At 35.0% G+C, this 21,133-nt stretch overlaps 1 protein-coding gene across 12 annotated transcripts in view; it reads left to right on the forward strand.

The window, feature by feature from the left end:
• PUM2 (pumilio RNA binding family member 2) overlaps positions 1 to 21,133 on the forward strand; it is a 94,634-nt gene that overhangs the window by 69,746 nt on the left and 3,755 nt on the right. For 7 of the 12 annotated variants that reach the window (XM_081254280.1, XM_081254279.1, XM_081254284.1 and 4 more), the window contains 7 exons: positions 10,982 to 11,249; positions 12,444 to 12,573; positions 14,169 to 14,303; positions 17,969 to 18,106; positions 19,047 to 19,172; positions 19,400 to 19,521; positions 20,086 to 20,278. In XM_081254280.1, coding sequence (XP_081110406.1) covers positions 10,982 to 11,249; positions 12,444 to 12,573; positions 14,169 to 14,303; positions 17,969 to 18,106; positions 19,047 to 19,172; positions 19,400 to 19,521; positions 20,086 to 20,278 — 1,112 coding nt within the window. The remainder of the gene's footprint in view (positions 1 to 10,981; positions 11,250 to 12,443; positions 12,574 to 14,168; positions 14,304 to 17,968; positions 18,107 to 19,046; positions 19,173 to 19,399; positions 19,522 to 20,085; positions 20,279 to 21,133) is intronic. The other 5 variants (XM_081254282.1, XM_081254277.1, XM_081254278.1 and 2 more) reach the window with 2 other exon arrangements.

The raw sequence follows: 21,133 nt of genomic DNA on the forward strand, positions 1-21,133 counted from the left end.
GTGGAAAAGAATAAGGAAGGGGAACAACTTTAAGATTAATGTTTTTTATCTTGAAATGCAAAGAGCTATGTAAAATTCTGGGCTTCAAGTTCAGCCTTGAATATCAAGTGAATTATTTTCTCATGTTATACTGATGTATAGAGTTGGGGGGAAAAATCTTCTACCTGTAGTTGTTTTTTATAATTCTTTATGATAGAAGTCAGTCTCTTATTTTGAGATACGTTACTCCCAGTAAAAGAAGATTAAATATTTCAAGTATTATTTTTTTCATCTACCTGGAGCTAGCTAACTAGTTCTTTCCTTCCTTGTTTCCTTTTTCTTCTTTGAGTAAACGTTTAAAATATGTTAGTGATTTCTTATTTACTCTAATCTTTATGCTCATAATAGATTGATATGGAACTTCTTGGGTATAAAGTAACATTTTGTGTTTTTATTTAACTTAGGGTTTGACAAACTAATGGCTTCTTCCCTTGTACCTCTTCATTTTTGAACTGGCTTGTTTTTTCTTAAGAAAAGGGTGATAAAAAGTCTAATTCCAGCTTTGAACTCAGTGAAATCAGTTAATTCAAAGGTGGCTGTCAGTTTTGAAGATTCCTTAATGTCATGTATTCAGTAGTCACACAGTGCTTTAACGTGCAGTAGATTAAAAAACTTTATAACCTATCTTCTCTCCTAATCACAGAAAATTTTATATGAAACATAGATATGGTAATATTAACTGTTAGAGTCATTTTCCCTGTTCAGTAGTAGTTAATCTGTTGAAATTGCTGACCTTTGGCAGATTTGGTCATCCGCTTCTCTTAGAATGAGATGTTTGAGAATTAAAACAAGTATGGCCAAATTGGTTGTAAGGCTTTGTGCAGTTTTTCTGAGTTTCATATATGGTCCTTAAAGCAGAAAACAATATAAATTATTTTGAAGTTTTCATTGAAAGGTATTATTATCCTTTAAGTAGCAAGTTCCCTGTAACTAAATAGCATTTGATAGTTTTGTAAAGCACTTTCATATTCATTATTTCATTTCATCCTAATTGTTAACATAAACTGGCTGAGTGATCTGCCCATTAAAGATGAGACAGTTATAGGTCATATGAGCCCAAGAGACTTGCCCAAACCAGTAAATGGCAGAACTGAAGCTAGAACACTGTTCTGACTCCTGATACTATCTTTTCTTTTTCTGTTCTGCTATTCTATAATGAATTGAACAATTTTACAAAGTATATCAATAACAATATTCTCAGCCTCTCAAATTTAACCTCACAATGGTGTAGGTTATATGTTTTTAAAATGTGTGTATAAGATTACTAGACTTCTAGATCCCTTTCTCAGTTATTCTTGAGATTTATAGAGAAGCTCTTATCTACTGTATGAAATAAGAATATGTGTTACTCATAAGGCAGGCCACTCAGGGACTGAATATATGTTGGACAACAGGACTGAATAGATAGGACAACATACTCAGCTCTCAACAGAATATTATTTACAGGTTCTCATGGTGGTGTAAATGAAATCACTGCTTCAACCCATTGGTGCATCTAAAAGTCATTTATTTGTTGAAAAGTATGAAATATGTTGTGGAAAAGTTCTAAAATTATTACTTGTGTGGAAGAATTTATTATTTTATCTTATGTTTCATTTCTGTGTACAAATTCATTAGTCTTAGTCCTGCTTTGGGGTCACAATGATTAATTTTTGCCCTTACGTGTTATCCATTATCCTCTAATAATGTTATCTATGACTTTGTGCTTCTAATGACTGAGAATGTTTTCACCAGCTAATTCAGTTAAGGTAATCTCAGATTTGAGACTGAAAAATACTTGATGATTCGTTTCAGTGGTTTACCATACCAGAATCACTTGGAGTGCTTGTTTAGAATACCTAGAATGAGGAGGTGAACGATTTGGAAATGTGTGGCAACAGTTCTTGCTTGTCATCATGACTGTGGGGATTCTGTGGACATTAAATACCCAGCAGCCAGATGCTAAACTTTTCATTTAAAAAGGATTATCCCACTGGAATTTCCAGTAGCACTCAGGTGAAGAGAGACACCTTGGAACAATTCATAGTTTATATAAGGCGTTACTCCAGTTCACACTTCATAATTCCTGGATCTCTAGTGTGTTATATGAGCCTTTGATCTTGTCCCCCATCATCTCCCTAATGGATTTCTTTCTTCCTGCCTTGTTTCCTTCTATTGACCTGAAGTCTGCTTGCCATTGTATATTTTAAATTTTTGAAAAAAAGCTTATGGGATGAGAAAATAGAAAAGTCTGGTCTCTTACTGAATATGTTTTTAAATATTGTTGTCCTTGATATGTGTTTTGCAAATTGGAGCCATTTCTTTAATGTTGACTATAATTCTGTATATCATTATTTACTATCATTTGGTTGTTTTACTTTTTATTCACTGGCTCTACCTTTCCTTCATATTTGCATTGCAGCTCCTCCCTCAATTGTTTCTCTACCTTTCCTTCTTACTGATATCAAATAAGTCTTCATGTGCCTTAAAAACAGTCTATCAAGAATTCACCAAGAACTTATATCATTGCACTGTTTATACACTAAATAATGTACATTAAGTAAACATAGGATCAAAAAACTAACTCTTAAAATATAGGCAGATGTGCTTCATGAGAGATCTGCAGCTTTAGCCAAATAACCTTTAAAAATGAATGCAGCATGGGTCTCATGGGGTAATACTGAAAATTGACTTATGTTTAGCATATTTTTACATGAGACTGTTTCCTTAACCAGGAATAAGTCCATTGGAGGAAGGGCAGAATCTTACACTGTAAACCATAAAAGCAATGACTGAAGTTAAAGAAGGCAAATAAATGAAAGGACATGTCATGTTTGTGGCTTGAAAGACTCAGTATTATAAAGATACCAACTGTCTTCTAATTGATGTATAGATTTAGCACGATCTCAATAAGAATTTTCAGGCTTTTTTAAAGAAATTGACAAGCTGGTTTATTTAATATGAATGGAAAAACAGAGCCAAGAGTAGTCAAGACAGTCTTGAAGAACAAATTTAGAATTTAATAACTTGGCCAGATATCAAACTTATTAAAACTGCAGTGGTAGTTTTACTAAAATTGTGGTATTGGCACAAGGGTAGAGAAATAGATTGGTGGAATAGAGGATCCAGAAATAGACCTGCTCGTTTAGTTACCTGATTTGTGGCCACAGTGCCACTCTGGTGTATTTAGGAAGGATGGTCTTTTCAGTAAGTTCAACTAGAGCAATTGAATATCCAAATGGGGAGAAATTAACTTTGACTCCTCTTTCACACTACACACACACACACACACACACACACACACACACACACAACTTCATTCTCAAAGCGATCAAGGAACTTGCTTGTAGTCATGAAGTTAGTAAGGAACAAAAATTTTGAGTCCAGGTCTACCTGGTTCATTCCAGGGTGTCACACTGCTTCTCAAAGAATGCTTTTGTTTCTGTCTACTATCGCCCTAAATAAATAAAGGATCTTTTCCTATTCCCTAAGTTTAGAATTTTTGTGAACTTTTTATAAAATTGTGGTAAAATATAATTTAGCCTATTGTGAGTTGGTGAGGAAAGTGAGTTTGAATGTGTCAGTATATTGGCATTTTTCACTTGCCTGCAATTGACTTTTTTTTGGCTCCTTTGGGTCTTCATTGTTGCGTGCGGGCTTTCTCTAGTTGCGGCGAGCGGGGGCTCCTCTTCCTTGTGGTGCGCGGGCTTCTCACTGTGGTGGCTTCACTTGTGGAGCACAGGCTCTAGGCGCACAGGCTTCAGTAGTTGTAGCACACAGGCTCAGCAGTTGTGGCTCGCATGCTCTAGAGAGCAGGCCCAGTAGACATGGCACATGGGCTTAGCTGCTCCGCAGCATCGGCATGTGGGATCTTCCTGGCCCAGGGCTTGAACCCGTGTCCCCTGCATTGATTCTTAATCACTGCATCACCAGGGAAGTCCCCCTGCATTTGACTTTTAATCTAAATTAAATAATTCTTACTTCAAGGATCTCATAATATTTTATTGCTAATTTTTAAATTAAAACTGATCAGATAAGGGTCTTTACATGATATTCTAAATAGGATAGTAATAAGCTTAATTTATACTGAAACTAATCCCTATTTTATGTTTATCTTTTATGTGTAGTTTTATTGGCCCCCAATTTAAGAATTCCGGGGTCTCATGAAAGTTTTTATTTAATTAATTTATTTTGCTTAATTAATTCACTTAATTTATTCAACCAATGTCAAATCCCTATATGCCAGACTGTGCCTGACTTGAGAGACACCGTTGAAGAAAACATCATTCTACCCACCATCATCAGGTTTGATTTTTTTGTGGTGAATACAGATGAGTAAACCAACAGTATAATGATTGTAATGCTATTGCCTTATTGCACTTTATTTAACACAGTGATTCTCTCCATTAGAATTATTATCTGTCCTTTCTGTACCAAATTAACCACAGACTAGATTATATTAGAGTTGTTTCTGGGTTTTTTCTCCCTACTAGATTAGAAACAAGAAAGCTGAAACCATTCTCCACAGCTTTAACAGTACAGTTGACCCTTAAACAACACAGGTTTGAATGGCCCAGGTTCACTTATACATGGATTGTTTTCCCCCCAAAAAATGGGGAAAATCGGGAAATTTTTTTGGAGATTTGCAACTTGAAAAAATTCGCAGACTGCATAGAAATATCAAAAAAATTTTAAAGTTAGGTATTTCATGAATGCATAAAATTATAATTATATATATAGCATATAACGTGTTAATAGACTGTATGTTACTGGTAAGGCTTCTGGTCAGCAGTAGGCTGGCTACTAGTAGTTAAGTCTGGGGGGAGTCACAATTTATACATATATTTTGGTGGGGTGGGAGTCGATGCTCCTAACCCCCGTGTTGTTCAGGGGTCAACTGTATTTAGATCTCAACAAAATGGTTGGAGTAATTTGAGTGGCTTTGTTTCTTTCTGTTTTATCGATGAATTTATTTTTGGACACTAGCTACTTGTTTAAAAAAATTATTTTACATCCTACATAGATTTCTACATTAAAGCATTGTTGGACTGGTAGTGTGTTCTCTGATCAGTGTGTTAAGATCATACTCTGTAGAGTAGTGCACTTTGAGAAGTTTTATGACGGTTGTGAGTTTTAATTTTTGCCTGTGTGTGTTCTTTGGTTTGGGGTAGGGGTAGGTTTTTAGAGTGTCCTCATGTTCAGTAATCACAGAAGTAGTTTAGTTTTCAGTAAAGATGTAAGATTCAGACAGTTCTTGAAATCATACAAGCCTTTTTTGATGGAATAATGGAAATTGACAAGGTGAGTAGAGGTAGAAGTGAGATATAATACTAGTCTGAACTACATAGTTCATATGTTAAAAACTCAGTCTGTTTAAATGCTCTTTGATGAATGAGGAAAGATTATTAATATTAAGTATCTTCTGTGAAGATGGCCTCCCTCTTACCTTTATATTTTTAAAAAGTTGAAGCACTAGATGCTAAAAGGTAGATTAATTACTTAGTTGCTTTTAGAAAAGAATTACAAACAATTGAAATGGAAACAACAGATTTTTATTTTGGTTTTAGTTTGCACCTGATATTGTTTGCTTACATATGGTCATAAAATGTACAAATTTAAGATAGCACACTTGACATATTTATGCTTTTTGCTTTTTATATTAGTCTTTTAAGGTGATGTGGAAGATTATACTTTTAACTAGAATTATGTAGGTTTTTTAATTCATTGAAGCCTTGGTTTTTCCCGAGTAAAAATTTTGTGTCTTTATATAGCACATATATAGTTAAAAAATTTACATGGTTTATTCTCCCATGTAACCTCAAGCATATCCCACATTTAAGTATGGTATGTGGCATTAAATGTCCTTCATGAGGTATAGCAGAATATAACTGAAAGCTTTAAGGGAATTATTCAGATATAATAGTTTAAAATAACCCTCAGTCTAGTTACTGGCTATGCATCCTTGAATAAGGACTTATTAAGGATTTAGCTTCTCTAAGCCTATTGTGTCACAAGTAAAATGGAGATAATATCCTTGTCTCAGAGTGTTGTTAAGATAGCATTACATATTAATGTTCTAAGGCTGTTAAAAATTACAACTAAGTGGCTTAAAACAGATTTATTGTCTCACAGTTCTGAAGGTTAGAAGTCAAATTAAGGTGTCAACAGGGCCATACTCCCCTTGAAGGCTGTGAGCACAAGCCTTCCTTGCCCTTTTCTGGCTTCTGATGGTTGCTGATAACACTTAACATTCTTTGGCTTGTAGACACAGCACGCCAGTCTGCGCCTCCGTCATTACCTGGCATTCTCCCTATGTGTCTGTCCTAATTTTCCTTCTCTTATAAGGACAACAGTCATTGGATAAGAGCCCAACCTACTCCAGCATGACACCTCATTTTAACTCGATTACATTTGCAAAGATACTATTTCCGAATAAAGTCAAATCCACAAGTACCAGGAGTTAAGACTTGAACATATCTTTTGGGGAAGCCCAGTTCAGCCCAGTACCGTCTAAACTCTGGTCCCTCAAAATTCACGTTCAGCCCACATGCAAAATACATTCCAGCATCCCCAAGAGTCTTGAACCATTCCAAAAATCCCAAATCTTATTTTCTAAATCAGGTGAGATTCTGAATGTGGTCCATCCTGTGGCAAAATTCCTCTCCATCTTTGGGTCTGTGAAACCTAGGAAACAAGTTATCTGCCTCCAAAATATAGTCATGGGACAGGCATAGGTTAGACAGTCCCATTTGCAAAAGGCAGAAATTGGAAGGAAGAAAGGAGTTACATGGCTGTTACAGTCTACTCTGAATGTTCCATACATTTCTTTTGAAAAGTAATCAGAGAAAAAAAATAACAAACTGAAAGTACTAAGTGTATGGGCTCTGGGTTAGAAGTAACTGAAGGTAATACCTTAAAGTGAAATAGGTCATCCTCATTTTAGACTTTTTCCAACTGTGCATTCTTTATCATTTATTCTTTGCCCACTCCAACTAACTAGTCATCTTTCATTAGCATCTTACCATTCTTGAGCTTTCCAGAGCCTCGCCTTCTGAAAGGGACTCTGCCTAGTAGCCTATATGTAGTTGTACCCTTTTCGGGACTGTGAATCTACTTGGATTACCATTTTTATTTGAAATTAGTAGTTGACAACTTGCTCTAAAATGAAACCTTAATTTATCTTGATTCTAATTTATTAGGCTCCAAACCTCTATCAGAATAATCTTCAGGTAGACTTTTTTTTTTTTAAATAAAAACTATCCACTGGGAAAGATTTGAGAATCTTTATTTTTTAAAAAATAGAAAAAGTAAATAAATAATAGGCTCAGGAGTTGTTATTCCAGATCCCAGGGAGGTGGAAAATAATGAAAAGAAAAAACTTGCGAGATTTATTTTGTGGTGGTTTCAGTTGTTTTATATTTTCTCCCCTGTGTTTTTCACAGTATTAAGATCTTTTTAATTTCTGGCATTAAATAGGGAAGGATTCTAAAACAATGGACTTCTCAAGGAAATTAATGAAAACTTATAAAATCATATTATTTCTACTAGGATAGTTATGAGGTGTTTGCCTTCATTCAGTTGTCATGAATGAACTTGATAGATACCTATGTAAATAGCGTATAAGGGGCAGCACACTACTGTGTGATGAACTCTGGCCTAAGACTCCTGGTTGCCTAGCTGCATGTCACATCACCTTTGAACTATAGTGACTTCATCTGTGAAATAATAGTACAGATCTCCATGTCCCATACACTCTTATTAAGCTGGTGATTAAGAAGTGATAAATGATAGGGGTGAGGTCAGTGATAAGTTGAAGGGACTGTTACCGTTTAACACATTTGGTGCAGAACACATCTTTTAGATGACCAGTAGCAATGGTATGAATATAGATGACCAATTTGTATGTTTGTTTTTAACTAATTTTGAAATAATTTCAGACTTAAGAGGAAATCATTAATAATTAAAAAAAAAAAACCTAGCTTATCCCCCAATTCTCCAAATGTTATTTAACTGAATTTGCTTTATTGTTGCTTCCCTCTCCTCGCTTCCCCTCTCTGCATTTGCCTGTCCCTTCACACCCATTTTTTTCCCTGATAACTTTTGAAAGGAAGTGGCAGACACAGTGTCCCTTACTCATGAACATATCAGTGTGTGTGTGTGTCCTGAAAGTGAGGACACTCTTTTGTCAAAGTCAGGAACTTAACAATACTCAGCCGACTTTATTCACTTTGCCAGTTGTCTCATTGATTTCCTTTATAAGAAGGATCGGGGGGGCATTGGGGCGGAGAGGGTGATTGATTGATTTGGGGGCTCACACATGACATTTATTTGTCATGACTCTTACTAATCTTGAACTATTTCTCAGTCTTTTATGACCTCAACATTTTTGAAAGGTATAGGCCAATTTTGTAAAATATTCCTCAATCCCAAAATAGTTTTGGATGATATGCTTTCAGTGTTTAAAAACAACCAGTTTTTGGGGTTTTTTTTCCCACGTGGCCTGTGAGATCTTAGTTTCCTGACCCGGGATTGAACCCAGGCCCTCAGCAGTGAAAGTGAGGAGTCCTAACCACTGGACCGCCAGGGAATTCCCTAAAAAACCAAATTTTAAATGTTTAATATATATTTTACATTGAGTTGAAATGCTTATTTAATTAATTTGTAAGGAAACGAAGGTATCCTGGCCCTTTGTGAGATTAATTTTTCAGCTTTATAAATGAAAGTGCTGATTATAATTAAGCTTCTAGAACTGAAATTCCAAGATTTTTTAAAACTCAAGGCAGTTTGGCATCATTAGACATTTTAAGTTGTTAAAGTGCATCAGGAGTTTGGTGTATTAGGAGCTGATAGAATATAATCAAGAAATATCTAGACACAGGAGGAATTCCTGTTGGATATTGATAGGACTACTTGGAAGGTACCAAATAAAATTGTCGTTTTCTGGGGTAAGTATGTATTTTGAATTTGGTGTTGAAATCTTCAGTGCATTAAGAATAAAGAGGTAGGATTAGGCCTTGTTTCAGGTAGTGATAAGCAGTGGTACAGAGATAGTAATGAATAAGAAGGAGAGAAGTGAACAATTAGGGTACTATTAGGAAATTCATGTGAAAAGTAGGTTTGGAATAATGACTTGAAAAGTAAGCTGAAGAATATAGAGAAGGTACTCTAGCAGGATGCTGTAGGTTTTTAGTATAAAATGACATCATCAAAGTGGCCTTTGAATGGGAAGATATAATTGTTGTTTATGAAAGCAGATTGGAATGATGAGCAGAGCACCCCTACCCTACAAAAAGGTTAAAGAATTGTTATCGAGACTCGAATGGGCTCATGATCAGTTACTGTTGTGAACGGTTGATGGTACTATAAACAGAAAGAAAAATAGGGGACTAGAAGGATTAATAGTGAAGAGATCGAGACAGTATTAAAAAACTGAATTCTTTTACTTTTTAGACTTTTCACACATGAGCACGAGTTTATGTAGAACTGGAATGAACATGAGAATTTGATGTCAGTGACTTTGGTGTATAAAATGGCTTGTTAAAGTTACACACTTTTAAGAAAGATATTACAGAACTAGACCGTAGGCAGTTGATATTACATTAAATATGTATAAATATTTGTGTACTCACTGTCTATGAGGCATCGTTTTAGGTACCACGTATCAGATGCACGTAGGCGAATGTAATTCTATGGCACTTACATTGGAAATGGGGCTGAGGATTCAAATAAATAATAAATATGTATAATATACTGGATGATGGGAAATTTAATGAAGAAAAGTAAAGCTAGGGCAGTGGGGACTGAAAGTAAAAGAGGGATATTCTAACCCGCTTCACTCTCCAGGATTATAACTCTTTTACTGCTCCTTGTCCCTGTAACTCTTTTTGGCCTTTAATGCCTCTCTATAACTTTGCACTGACAGTGTGTCCTTGGCACCATCTATACTTTGTGGCCTGGATTGTACATACAGCACTACTCTAAATAGAAGTGATATACAATAGTGAAAGCTGGCGGTGGGTTTTGTTTATCTGAACTACTAAATCTGCATTTTACAATTTTCTATACATTTTTCTTTTTTAAAAGGACACTGTCAAGTACTTTTAAATGGTTATTTGTAATAAGAACAATTACCTGCTTCTATTTATTTTTGTTTTTATCAACTGCCCTTTAGTAGTAGTCTTTGGAATGGGATATAAGTTAAAAAGGCTTTGTATTCATTTGTTTTAAATGGTCAACATTAAAGCTCTAGGAGTAATAAATATGTTTACTGCTACTATTTCTTGTCTGTAAAACAGTAGTATTTTATGGAGAGTATTTTTTAAATAAAAAATTTAAATAGTGTGTAATTTGGCTTTATTATCTGATATTGTGGGTTTTTTAAGTTTGAAATTTAATCGGGTTAACTAAGAAATCATTTTTCTTTACATACAAGTATATATGACTTAATGAATCTGTATATATTCCAAAAAAGTACAGATTTAGTTGGTGTTCTATTAACTCTGTGAGTAAATTTCAATTAAACTTTCAGTGGCTTAAAATCTGAATTTGCTAGCTGTTTGTAACTTGCTTGTTAATGTAACTGAAAATTTTGTTGGTGGTTTCAGTATTCAGGTATTGATACTAGTATGTGTGACATTAGTTGTTATAATTATGTTTTAAACTAAGCTTCCAAGAACAAATACAGGTTTTGTGTATGACATTAGACGTTTTTAAACTAAACTGCCAAGAACAAGTACAGGTTTATTTTGCTCATGTTTTCTAGTCTCTTTTTCCCCCATATTATATAGCCAGACACATTAAGTAAATGTGTGAGATTTCTCCTTCAACTTTAATTTTCTGTTATACCATATAGGAATTAGTGGGGTGAATATTTCTATATTGACTGACTTTTTGGTTTAAATGACTTTTATTTGAGGAATAACTTTGTCAGAAATATTTGCTGACCACAGCTGCTTTGTTGTAGGAGGACTGACAAATGGTAGTGGTCGATATATCTCTGCAGCACCTGGAGCAGAAGCAAAATATCGAAGTGCTTCAGGCACTTCCAGTCTGTTTAGCTCCAGCAGCCAGCTCTTTCCTCCTTCTCGGCTTCGGTATAATAGGTCTGATATTATGCCTTCTGGCCGAAGTAGATTATTGGAAGATTTCAGAAACAACCGCTTCCCAAACCTTCAACTTAGAGACTTGATTGGACACATAGTTGAGTTTTCTCAAGACCAGCATGGTTCTAGGTAGGTGATTATTATTTATGATACTTTCTATTGCATTTTTGCTTTGAAAGAGCCAAAGTTTTTCTTGACTAGAATGATTTAACCTTTATAAAAGTTAGAATTGTTTAAAAAATAAATATCCAATATGGATTTTTCTTTCCTGTTAGGATGAACTGTAAAAATACAGGTTTTTAATTTATTTTTTATGGTTCTTCAGTTTTCTGTAGTAAAAGTATAGCAGTGTCCTTTTATTGGATTATCTTTATTACATTGACAGAATACATTTAATTTCTTCAAATTTGCTTTTGAAAATAATGCTCCAAATTACATTTATGGACTTGTGTCCCTGATATATACTTTGTCTAAAAAAATATTTAAAACAAAGTTTACATTAAACAGACCACGTGTACTCTAATGCTTGAGGTACATGCAAATTAGTGTTCTCAAGATAATACACAGAAAGGAAATTAGTAGTAGAATTCTAATACATTTATTAAATTTGAGGTATCTTTTTAAAGTAAATCTAAAATTTTTTAAAATCATTTTTGATTATATAGTTGCATACAAATTTTATCTCCCTATGGTTGAAAGTTTACTTAAAGTTCCTTAAGAGTAGCAAATCGACCTTGTGTCACTCACAATGGCTAGCTTCTTTTTTTGGCCATGGCATACGGGATCTTCCCCAACCAGGGATCGAACCCATGCCCCCTACATTGGGAGCATGGAGTCTTAACCACTGGACCATCAAGGAAGTCCACAGTAGCTAGCTTAGTTAGGAATTAAGTTGTGTCTCATGAATTTTATTTCTAAAGGTTTCTTTTATTATGTTCTAAAAATACTTAGTAATAATATGATTATTAAAAATAAATGAATACCAGTAATATCTTTGTAGTTTTTCATTGATTATAATACAACCAGGACTAACTTAAGAGGCATTAAACATCTTCATGTCCAGATTTTTTGCCAGTCTAACTAGAAGTTATTTTAAGTTAAGGTGTTAACAAAGAAATGCTTTGTTCTTTTTATTTTAAATTGAATAAAATGTATCAGTACTATTTCTGGAAATGATTTTATTTATGTGGATATGTATGTATCCACATGTATATATGTATATATCCAATATATATCGGGGTGTATAATACTCGAGTCAGATTTGGATATTGCCAGAGCTTATTATCAATATACTGTCATGGCATTAAAATTTTTCCCACATAGATTCATACAGCAAAAGCTAGAGAGAGCTACTCCAGCTGAGCGACAGATGGTATTTAATGAAATTCTACAAGCAGCCTATCAATTAATGACAGATGTTTTTGGCAACTATGTTATACAAAAATTTTTTGAGGTAAGCACACATACATGTTTGTATATGCTTAATGCTTAGAAAAGCTCTGAAAGTTGGATGAGCTTATTTTCATATAAAAATATGTGAGCTTGGGAGAAAATATTTGCAGATCAAAAATCTGATAAAGATTTTATATCCAGAATATATGAAGAATTCCTGAAACTCAACAGTGGAAAGACAGCTCAGTTAAAAAATGGACAAAGGGCTTGAATAGATATTTCTCCATAGGAGATATTCAAATGTGCAGTAAGCACATGAAAAGAAGCTCAGCACCCTTAGTCATTAGGGAAATGCAAATGAAAACCACAAGGAGAGTCTATTTTACATCTAGTGGGATGGCTGTAATTTTAAAAACAGAAAATAACAAATGTTGGTGAAGATGTGGAGAAATGAGAACCCTTGTACATTGTTGGTGGGAATGTAAAATGGTGCAGCCACTGTGGAAAAGTTTGGCAGTTCCTCAAAAAACTAAACATAAAATTACCATATAACCCAGCAATTCCATCCTAGGTATATACCCAAAAGGATTGAAAACAAGGACTTAAACACCAGTGTTCATTTCAGCATTGTTTATAATAGCCAAAAGGTGGACACAATCCAGCAGATGAATGTATAAACAGAATGTGGTATATACATGCAGTAGAATATTGTTCAGCCATAAGAAGGAATGAAGCTTTGATACATGCTTACACATGGATGGAACTAAGTGAAATAAGCCAGGTACAAAAGAACAAACATTACAGGGCTCCATTTATGTGAAATACCTAGAAAAAGCAAATTCATAGGGACATAAAGCCAACTAGGGTTTCCTAGTCTTACTAGTAGACCGGTTGGGGTAAGAGGGGGAATAGGGGGATATTGCTTAAAGAGTACAGTGTTTCTGTTTGGGGCAATGGAAGAGATTTGGAATCAGATTGTGGTGGTGATCGCACATGGTGAGAATATAGTCAATGCCACTGAATTAAAAATGGTTAAAATGTCATATTTTATGGTATATATTTTTTAAGTGTATGGTCTTATATTAAATGAGAAGTTTAATACCAATCCTGATTAATATTTGAAATATATTTGAAAATATAAAGCATTAGGAGTGAGTCTTATGTGAAACAATTAATGAATAGTAGTACAGTCTTTATGTGGATTTGTTAGGTGTCATTTATTTTGTAATTCAGCAAATTTTTTAGTTTATAACTAAACATCTATGTTGTAGCTTGACTTAACAGATTTCCTCCACAGTCAGAATATAGTTGAGAATTATTTGGTCTGAATGTATGCCTCAGAAATTCGTTTTATTAAAAGACAGTGGGGGTGTTTGTTTGAAATGAAGAGTGAAGATGTTTACTTTAAAAGAATAACAGGTGGTTAATATGTTAGTAAAAAAGAAATAGTAGATAGAATGACTTACCCTCTAAAAAGTGATATTATTTCAAGCATCTCTTGGTCTATCTTAATTCGCTTTTACCTAAATGTCTTCTCCCTACATACGTGCCAAATGTGATATTTTATAAATAGATTAAATAGAGTGCAAACAGTGGGTTATTCAAGTTTAACAAAGTAATATTATAGTCATTTTTATTAATTTTTTTTTCTGTCAGTTTGGGAGTTTGGATCAAAAATTAGCCCTGGCTACTCGTATTCGTGGTCATGTTCTACCCTTAGCATTGCAGATGTATGGCTGCCGTGTTATTCAGAAAGCATTAGAGTCTATTTCATCTGACCAGCAGGTAATTGTAAGTTAAGACAAAATTTTTGTATTATTTTATCCAATTTTTAAATTTTTATCTTATTGGAGTGAAATGTTAAATATTTCCACAGACTAAAATATTTTTTAAAATCTATCTCAAACAGTATGTAATTAATTGAAAGTTACACAACACATCTTTGATCTGTCCTCTGTTCATTTTCTTCATCTTTTCATTTCTAAGTGAAAGTATTTGAGTACCTACTGTATGTCAAGCAGAGTGCTAGATGGTGGGTGTTTCTGCTACCACTACTCATTTGATTTTCTGTAGTATCAGGAATACATTTTACTATTCCCAGTGCTTATTTGGATTACACTTAAACTTCTATCGTAAGAATAAATATTTTAAAACCAATTGCATTCCTATATGCCAGTTAAAAATGTATATACAGGGAATTCCCTGGTGGTCCAGTGGTTAGGACTCCGCGCTTTCACTGCTGAGGGATTGGTTCAGTTCCTGGTCGGGGAGCTAAGATCCCACAAGCTGCGTGACGTGGCCAAAAAAAAAATATATATATATATATATATATATATATATATACAAAGTTTTAAAAATTTCATTCAACAGGAAAAGTAGCTTAAGCATCCTCTTAACAAGATGTACAGTTCTTTAAGAGAAAAGAGAGCACATATAAATTAATTGGGAAGTATACCATGTTCTTGGATGGAAAGTTCTAAGTATTTTAAGTAAAAAAGAGATTAGTACAATTCCAATTATGTACTCATAGGAATTTTCTTGTAAATGGTCAAAATAAATTTTTAAATTATTTTAAATAGGCAAAGATATTAAGGAGAGTAGGGGATGAGGAAAATTGCTTATCCACTAGATTTTTTAAAGAAACTGTGTAGCACCACTAATTAATTAGCATGGTTTGCGCATGAGGTAAACAGACTTCTAAAATGAAATTCATAACCTCCCACAGATACTGTATATAACTGGTTTATATATTACAATGAAATATAATAAGAGTAAAGAAAATAATTATTTTTTAAAAGGTATTGGTAATTAGTTTGGAAAGAGTTTGGCTTTAACTTTCAACCTACATTCATATGATAAATTCGAGAATTAAAGGCAATAATATATATGGATGGATATGTATGTGTTACGTATATACATTAATCACAGCAGTGAACATCTGTGAGAAAATAGCATTGTTCCTCTTGAGGAAATCCTGAGTTTTGGAGTCATTGAAGATGTGTCATAATGGAGAGAGATTAGATTAACAGTTTGGCTGTATTGGTACTTAGAACTTCTCTGCTCTTAACTCTCAGACTGGTATAGATACTTTCTTTTGGGAACAGTTCTCAGAGCTTTCTGAGATTCCCTTCCCAGGTTATAATCCTCAAGTTTGGCTTGAGTAAAATTTTCCAATTCTTTCTTTTAAAAAAAAAAAACGAGGGCTTCCCTGGTGGCGCAGTGGTTGAGAGTCCGCCTGCCGATGCAGGGGACACGGGTTCGTGCCCCGGTCCAGGAGGATCCCAAATGCCGCGGGGCGGCTGGGCCCGTGAGCCATGGCCGCTGAGCCTGCGCGTCCGGAGCGTGTGCTCCGCAACAGGAGAGGCCACAGCAGTGAGAGGCCCGCGTACCGCAAAATAAATAAATAAATAAATACAACGATATGTTACGTGTCTTTAATATTTGAAAATATAAAGCATTGGGAGTAAGCTTCAGATGATTAATGGTATTACATTTCCTATTTGGATTCTTCCCCCACCCCGCTCTCCATGGCTTATGGGATTTTAGTTCCTTGACAAGGGATCGAACCCAGGCCCTCAGCAGTGAGAGTGCAGGGTCCTAACCTCTGGACCACCAGGGAATTCCCTCCTGTTTGGATTCTTAAGTACATTTGATTTTGTAATTTAGTCCATATTTTTAGTTTATAACTAACATTTGTGTGATATCTTGACTTCAAGGATTCCTCTAGTTATGTCAGAATACAGTTGAGAGTTTTTTGGGTGAGAGAGTTTTGGGGATTTTTTTTGGCTGCGTTGGGTCTCTATTCCTGCGCGCGGGCTTTCTCTGGTTGCAGTAAGCAGGTGCTACTCTTTGTTGTGGTGTGCGGCTTCTCATTGCAGTGGCTTCCTTTGTTGCCAAGCACGGGCTCTAGGCGTGCGGGCTTCGGTAGTTGCAGCATGCGGGCCCTAGAGCGTGTGAGCTTCAGTAGTCGTGGCGTGCGGGCTCCGTATTTGTGTCTCGTGGGCTCTAGAGCGCAGGCTCCGTAGTTGTGGCGCACAGGCTTAGTTGCTCCGTGGCATGAGGGATCTTCCCAGACCAGGGGTCAAAAACCCGTGTCCCCTGCATTGGCAGGTGGATTCTTAACCTCTCCGCCACCAGGGAAGTCCCTGGGTGAGAGATATTTTAAATGTGAATACCGGGAATTCCCTGGTGGTCCAGTGGTTAGGGCTCTGCACTTCCACTGCCGGGGACATGGGTTCGATCCCTGGTCAGGGAACTAAAACCCTGCATGCTGCACGGCGCAGCCAAAATAAAAAACTGTGAATATGTTTACACTAGGTGTACTCCATTTCTTCACAATGCTATTTCCTACTGCACTAATAAGGCACGCAGGTTATTGTGTGGCTGCCTATATTTTTCCCTAAGGATTAAGATGTTTATTTAATGAAGTCTTACAAACTTATGAGAAAAATATTAAGATTGTTAGTTAAAAGAAAATGTACTTAGTAAATAAACCTTACTGTAAATAAGTTTAACCTTATTAGTAATCAAATATAAATTGAAAGGTGTCATTTTTGCCCATTAAATGAGCAAAAATCTAAAATTGCCTGAGAATCTGTCCCTGAAGAAGGTATCAAATGATAAAGGAAAGTTACATTGAGTCAGGTTCTTTTTTTTTTTTTTTTTTTTTGGCCGCACCAGGCGGCTTGCAGGATCTTTTTTCCCCGACCAAGGATCAAACACAGGCCCCAGCAATGGAAGCTCGGAGTCCTAACGACTCGACTGCCAAGGAATTCCCTGAATCAAGTTCTTTGTTATAAGATTATTAAAAAGAAGAGTAAAAGTGCTCAACAATAATTTCTTCTCATAATTGAGATATTACGTGAAAATCACATAGCCCATCAGTGCTCGCTCAGCTTCTTACCCTTTTCCGGGCACTTGATAAACTCAAGGAGCCATCACAAATAATTACTTGGGGGCATTCCCTGGCAGTTCAGTGGTTAGGACTCCTTGCTTCCACTGCAGGGGGCACAGGTTCAATCCCTGGTCGGGGAACTAAGATCCTGCATGCTGTGCGGCACAGCCAAAAAATGATAATGATAATTATTATTTGGGGGAAGGGGTATGCTACGTAGATAAAAAACGTAGAATTCTAAAATCATTATATTAGTTGTCAGTTGAGAAAGATAAGTGGATGATGTACACAGTGAAGATAGTAGTATATAGCAAATTGAGTACCACTAAGTTATATTTCAGCAGATATCATTTACATTATAATCCTGTAAAATGTTTTAGTAATTCTCACCTTCAGTGGCTTCTGCTTATTACACTTTGGGGAATGGGGTGGGAATTTTAAACTTTGACGTATAAAAAATTGCAAACAAATTTTTGAGTATACTTTTGTTCCTATCTCAGTACTTTTATGTAAAATCCTTCTGTGCTGTTTGGTGAGGTAATTTAAATGTCCTCTTTTGCAGAGTGAAATGGTAAAGGAGCTAGATGGTCATGTACTCAAATGTGTGAAAGATCAAAATGGAAACCATGTTGTACAAAAATGTATTGAATGTGTTCAGCCACAGTCACTACAGTTCATCATTGATGCTTTCAAAGGACAAGTAAGATTGATTTTTGGCTTCTAATTAGTTAGAATTTGAGTGTTAACTGACATAGTTTTTATAAATCAAAAGATAATACCCAGTACTTTCATACAAAAATAGGAGATAAATACTGAACGTGCATTAATTTCTGCCTCTTACATAGAGTCAATAGATAGCTTCATTTTTTGCAGCTGAAAAATGTAGAAATAAGAGTTTAATTTATATTACTCTAAGAAGTAAAGACAACTACTTACCACTATTGTAAACCCAACAGTGTTTTCCAAATTTTCTGGGAGAGGGAGAGGAGGGAAGAAGACTTAGGACTGTATAATAAAAGGCAAAATAAATATCAGTAATTAATTACATAATAATTAATAGCTTCTAATTACAACATGCACTACCCCTACTGCACAATCCATTCTTTGTCATTATTACATGCCTTCCATCTTCTGATTAGGTTCCTTTTGATCAAAATATCCGTTAGTGAACTTATGGTTACCGGCGATGGGGGAAGGGATAGTTAGGGAGCGTGGGATTGACATGTACACACTGCTGTATATCAGATGGATAACCAAGACCTACCGTATAACACAGGGAACTCTGCTTAATGGTATGTGGCAGCGTGGATAGGAGGGAAGTTTGGGGGAGAACGGATACATGTGTATCACGGCTGATTTGCTTTGCTGTGTACCTGAAACTATCACAACATTGTTAATCGGCTGTACTCCAGTATAAAACAAAGAGTTTTTTAAAAATCAGTATCAAAACAAACCAAAAGGATATCCGTTAGCTCCTAAATTCAGTACCCTGCTTCCCAGCCTTTGTCACATGACAGTTGGCATATTATCAATAAATGTGAATTCCCCATTCTATTTTAAATTAATTCAGCATGTTATCAAAAACATGTCCTTCCAAAAATGTCACAAAATGGAAGTTTATTTCTTCTAATTGTCTTAAGGTGTTTGTACTTTCAACTCATCCTTACGGCTGCAGAGTAATCCAGCGCATCCTAGAGCACTGCACTGCAGAACAGACCTTACCTATCTTAGAAGAACTTCACCAACATACAGAGCAGTTGGTACAGGTATAAACTCCCTAATATTTTGAAATGTTTATATATTTTTGAAAATATTCTGATTTTTTAAAAAGGAAATATAATTTATTGTTAACACATTATAGAAACACTCAGTGAGACAAAAGCCTGTTGTATTCTCCTGATTGTACTATTGGATTTTTAGAGAATTGATGAACATCTTTTTGAAGAATTACCATTATTCTTAAGGAAAGTAATTTTTTAATATCTGCACTTAGGATCAGTATGGCAATTATGTTATTCAGCATGTACTGGAACATGGTCGACCTGAAGACAAGAGCAAAATTGTTTCTGAAATCAGAGGAAAGGTCTTAGCCCTGAGTCAACACAAATTTGCCAGGTATTGCGTTATTTTCTAATCCCAGGGGTCAAGTCTTTCGACTCTCTGGCTTTTATTAGTAAGCACAGAAATGCATATAGAATATAATGTTGGAATATTGTCTTTTTTAGTAGAGGCAAAAGGTACATAATAGAATGTTGCTTTTGTTCTTATAGAATCTACATGACAAATGGGTTTGCCCTCGTATATTCCATTTTTGAGATCTGTATTTGGAAAATTATTTCTTCCCAAGATGTGTAAATAAAGGCAAATCTAATTATTTAGTGCATGTTCATGAAAGCCTCAGACCTTATTAATGACCTACTTCCCCCCCCCTTGAATTACAGTTTTAATTATTATTTAATTATAATTTTGAGGCCTGTAATTAAACTTGCAGATATCCAATATGGGTTCTTCTATGATATTAATTTCTGTTTTGAAAGTAACTGTAAGAGAATTACAAGAGAATCCTATTTTGACTCTTCTGTCTTCCAGTGCATTGAGCAACTACTTTCAAAAAGCAAGGAAATTTTTCTACTAAAAAATAACAAAATAACTTTTTGTGTGTGTACTTTAATTTTCTAGCAATGTAGTAGAAAAGTGTGTCACTCATGCCTCCCGTGCTGAGAGAGCATTACTGATCGATGAAGTTTGCTGCCAGAATGACGGTCCTCACAGTGCCTTATACACCATGATGAAGGACCAGTATGCCAACTATGTAGTTCAGAAGATGATTGACATGGCTGAGCCTGCTCAGAGAAAGATAATCATGCACAAGGTAATACAGTTTGTAGCACTTAAAGTAGGTGATTCAGTTTGTGTGACTTCAGGCTACTCATTTAACTTCCCTAGGCTTTAATTTCCTCAGAATTGTTACAACTGCAGAAAAAAAATTAAAATCCGTGGAAAACCGTTGGCAGATGTAGGTATGATATACCCCTTTATTAAATTCTTAAGGTAATCAACTCAGTAAAATCCCATTCATTTCTCATCTATTTACCTACCGTTAGCATTGTTTTTCCCTTCACCATCTTATTTAGGTATATTTGATTTGCCATATACATTGGCTGAACATTTATTTTAAAATCTGATTAAATTTTCTCACTAACCTAGTAAATTTTCTTAAAGAGAAAATTTATATCGGTTTGATTTTTTTTTTTAATGAGTTAAGCTGTTTTCTCTCTCCTGCTAGAATCAAATGATTCTTTAAGAAATCATTAATTTCCACAGGAAAACGTACTGTTAAAAAGAACACTGGTAGTATTTTTGCCCTCTTGATTTTCTGTGTTTTTAAAAATTTAGTAGTTCTGCTTAAGAATGTATATAACATTTTTTTCAGTCTTATTTTTAACAACTACATTATTTAATCAATATCATATTTAGGGCATTTTGATTAATAACTGTTCTTAGCAGTGTTTATATAAACATCTTTGCATAATTAAGTGTTTTTGTAAGGTAAATCCCTAGATGTGGAATTGCTGGCACAGAGTATGTGAACATGTTACATTTTAATAGATTTCTGCCAAGTAGCTCTCCAGAAATCTTTTACAAGTTTGCAGATCTATCTAGTATTTTTTTTTCTATCTAGTATTTGAGAAGAGTGCCTGTTTTACTCTTCTCATCAGTACCAGTT

Source organism: Mesoplodon bidens, assembly GCF_964165515.1.
Source record: "Mesoplodon bidens genome assembly, chromosome: 14".
In the NCBI taxonomy this organism is placed as follows: Eukaryota; Metazoa; Chordata; class Mammalia; order Artiodactyla; family Ziphiidae; genus Mesoplodon; species Mesoplodon bidens.